Source organism: Arachis ipaensis, chromosome B08 (genome assembly GCF_000816755.2).
Source record: "Arachis ipaensis cultivar K30076 chromosome B08, Araip1.1, whole genome shotgun sequence".
Taxonomy (NCBI): Eukaryota; Viridiplantae; Streptophyta; class Magnoliopsida; order Fabales; family Fabaceae; genus Arachis; species Arachis ipaensis.
The window spans coordinates 118,928,678-118,932,648 of record NC_029792.2 but is presented as its reverse complement, the minus strand read 5'-3'; the positions used below and the strand labels follow the sequence as shown (position 1 = coordinate 118,932,648).

At 34.9% G+C, this 3,971-nt stretch overlaps 1 protein-coding gene across 3 annotated transcripts; it reads right to left on the bottom strand.

Annotated features, from left to right (window-relative positions):
* Positions 821–3,734, bottom strand: LOC107614524 (callose synthase 1-like). 3 transcript variants are annotated; one of them, XM_021109843.1, is made up of 5 exons: positions 2,939–3,734; positions 2,280–2,394; positions 2,048–2,165; positions 1,651–1,763; positions 821–1,046 (listed from the first exon to the last, which is right to left on the bottom strand). In XM_021109843.1, the coding sequence occupies exons 2-5, from the start codon at positions 2,370–2,372 to the stop codon at positions 1,029–1,031; spliced, it is 342 nt and encodes a 113-aa protein (XP_020965502.1). In that variant the 5' UTR covers positions 2,373–2,394; positions 2,939–3,734; the 3' UTR covers positions 821–1,028. The 3 variants fall into 3 exon arrangements, 1 of the variants encoding a protein (XP_020965502.1); XR_001614481.2 differs by lacking the exon at positions 2,280–2,394 and having other exon boundaries at positions 826–1,046; positions 2,939–3,730; XR_001614482.2 differs by lacking the exons at positions 2,048–2,165; positions 2,280–2,394 and having other exon boundaries at positions 830–1,046; positions 2,939–3,723.

Below are 3,971 nucleotides of genomic sequence, written 5' to 3'. Positions count from 1 at the left end.
AGCTATGACCTGAACCCAACCCGAAATAATGACCGGGTCTATTTTTGAGACTCTTACCCGACCCTAGACCCGGTGAAATCACACCAAATTAACTCCTAAAAAGTTCGGAGTTGGGCTGAGTCTTCGGGTCGGACTGGACCATGAACACCCCTAGGAGAAACTTTCAATCATTCGTCATCTTTTTTAGATCGTCCTTACCAGTTTTGACTCAAATAAGATAAATATGTCTTTATTTAACTTATAGTCAATTTTCTTTACTATTACTATCAAGGACTAACTACTAATCACAAACTTTTGTCAATGACAACAAACACACTTCAAAGCCTCAACAACTAAGGCATATAACAACATTACAAGAAAAAGCAATATTTGTAATAAAAAAAATTATTACAAAAAATCAAAATTTTGAAACAAAAGGATTTTGTAACAAAAAAAGGGACCGTTGTAGTATGTCCCGTTACAAAAAGTTTTTGTAACAAAAAATAGAACTGTTACAATTCAAAGTGATATTTTGTAACAAATTTTTCTAATACAAAAAACCAATAGTCGTTACAAAAGTAATAACAAATTTTGATCTTCAAAATATTTTTGGTGACAATATATTTTTTTCTATCATAAAATTTTGTTACAAAATGTAACTTGATTTTGTAACATTTTTTTTCTTTAGTTACAAAATATTATTTATTTTGTAATAATTTTTTTAAATACAAATTACTCATAATTTGCCAAATTATATTAATTTTTTAATTAATTAATATATTAACTAATTTACTCAACAAGTCAACATTTATATAATATATAATAACATAGATAGTTCAAATATCTTTCATTTACTAAGATTGTTTTATAAATCTTCAACATATAAACTATAAAGTACAAACTAACAAGACATATTGAAGAACCATAATGAACTAGATAGATATATAGGACAAGAAAAACAAGGAATTATAAATCTCCAAAATGTAAACTACAAATTACAAACTTCATCATGTTCATTCATCTCCTTTCTCATGGTCATGGAGAAGCTTCTAATAAGTGCCACACACCTAAAAAGACCACCAACCAGAGCACTCACAAGTCTTAATTCTCAATTTCAGTGTAATTGAAATCCATAGAAAGATGAGGAGATTTAACTTAAATGAAAAACTAATAGTGAAACAAATTTAAACAAATTCCGACAGCATTTCAACAGCAATTTAGCATATTTCCCAAATTCACTCAATCAAATCAATATCCATATGAATACAATAACAATTAAACAAAATTCACATAGTCATCCATATGAAATAAGCAACAAACAACTTGAGTGTACAATCTAAATTCATCATCATCATTGCACAAACTAAATTCACATAACAGCAGCAGTTCACAATTCGATTCAGAAAAGAAGAAAATCATTATCATCCAATCACATATTCACAAAAACTCAAACAACATTTATGATCATTCAACAAACAATTAACAAAAATTTATTCCAAACACATTTAAAACAGTAAAATTTTTCTAGACCTAATTCCTCTACAAACTATGTTCATCCTACCTAACAACCTAGAATCCACTACAACATGCAAATCTAACTAAGTCTAACTAAGCAAAATTAACAGAATTAAATGAACTTAATAGAATTGAAAGAAAAATGCAATAAATGACCTGGGAATGTAGAAGCAGAACAGGGGAAAGGGGACAGGAAGAAATGGTGGTGAGCTCTCTCTTTTCAAGTTCTCCCTCTCTCTCTTTCCAACTGAGAATCACATCCAGAGTAGCTGCCCAAGTGAAAAACAGAACCAGGATAAAGAAAAAGGAAAAACCATAAGCAACCTCCTCATAATGTAAAAAGCTTGAAAGTAAACAAGTTTAGAAAGACTCTGGCCATTGATACTCTTGCATGTTAGATATTAATAGCGGCAGAAGAAATGGTTCCAAAACGGCGGTTAAAGTAGCAAGGTAGATTGCAATTTTTACAGAAACACATGCAACAATGATAGAATTAGCTATTGAATTACACTAGACAGTAGTATATCTTCAGGTAAAATTTGCTATCCCCTACCTTGTCCAAGTTTCAATATGACTGCTGTTATAAACACACTCAGCACCTTCTTGAAGACATCACCATTAAAAATTGCACTTGGATTCCCAGATCCATTCCATGCAACAATAATCATTGCCTAATCAAATATTAGCTATTCAGAAGTAGATCTTATTTTACATTATATTAAAGAGAAAAACAATTAACGTAGAGGGAGAGTGACAACATAAATACATAACGCAATATTTATTACCTGTAAGCACAAAATGAAGAAGCCCCACATGCGATCAAAACTTTTGAAAATATGCCAAAATGACCTTACCTTCAGTGACGGCGAGCTCGACATTATGCAGATTTCTGCAGAAATTCTGCACAAAGTATTTCCAACAATCTCACATACCAAATCCTATATTCAAGCCTAGGATTCATCTAAAACCACATTTCTTACTTTCTTTTGACTAACCAAAGTTGCCCAAGAACTCTTAATTCAATATATCACAACCTAATCAAACAAACAGTTCAATAACCACCATCTGACATAAAAATTAGAACCAGAATTTCCAGCAATCCAGTCACAATCATGATCTTAACTCAAAATCGTTCTTAAAAACCAAAATCAGCATTACCAAGCGTCTTTAAAGTCATCGTTCAAACATATTTCAAACGAAGAACAAAACATGCTTTCACAATTACAAACACCTAATACATTTTCAGTAAACTTTCACACCAACATACACGTTCTTTTAACAAAGATCTCAAACCACATAAAACCACCAAGAGACGCAACCAGTCACACATTTACTCTGCATCCAAAATCCATCATAGATCAAGCATTCATATATTTGCAATAATTCAGTAAACTTCTTAGGCATTCAAAGTTTAAAATATTTAATTTAATAAAATATCCCCTACCTTAGATAGTCGAAAACCACAAAATTAAGTGTGACTTCAACTTCGTTCCAACCCGCAGCAGCAGCAATAGCCTTAAATCAGATCAGCAATAGCAGCGGCATCTTCTTCCGATAGTGGCTCCTCTTCCACTTAGCACACAGTAGCAAGGCTCCCTTCATTGATGGCTTGGATGGTAGAAACAACTCAGGGCGATGACAATGGACCTTCGGTGGTGGCGACAGCCCAGCAACACGGTGACAGATCTACGGCGCGACATGGAAGTTCCTGCTTCGGGTTCCTCTTTGCGGGCTCCCTCTCTCTCTTCGGGTTCTTCTCAGGCGACGATTGTGGCTTCTATCGACGGCACTAGGGCACGTCGGTGATGGCGACACCTCTCACGACGATCCCTAACAACAACGACAAGGCAGTTCGGCAATGATGAAGGCACGGTGGTGACCCAGCAGAGGCTCCCTCTTCCACTGGCTCTCGCGTAATTCTCCCTTCCTCCCTGAATAGCGTCGACGGCGTCCCTCTTCCTTGGCGATAAGGACAGCGGCGGGGGCGAGGCGTGGGTCGACGGCAGGGCACGGTTCCATCCCTCTCTGTTTCGCGAGCTCTCTCTTCTCCCTTTCGATTTCTCTATGTGTGCGTGTAGGAAGCAAGAGTGAGGAACTTGAGTGTGAGTGCGTTAGTGAGGCTGAGAGTGAGTGAAGTGAGTCTGTGTGTGGGTGTATATCTGGAAAGAGGAGGACGGTGGTGAGTGAGTTATGAGGGAGGGTGAATGTGGCTCAGTAGAGAATGAACAGGTGCTAGGGGGAGGGTGTTACATGCGTGTATTTTAGAAATTGGGGTTAGGATTAGTAAATTAGAAATTAGGGTTTAGAATTTGAAATTTGGGGTTTGTGTAGAGTTTTAATTTAAAAATCAAATTCAATCAATATAATTAATTTTAAGAATATTATTTATTTCTCAAATTACAAATTATTTTTTATTAAACATTTTTAATTTAAAATTATAGATAAATAATTTGTAACAATCACAAATTATTATTATA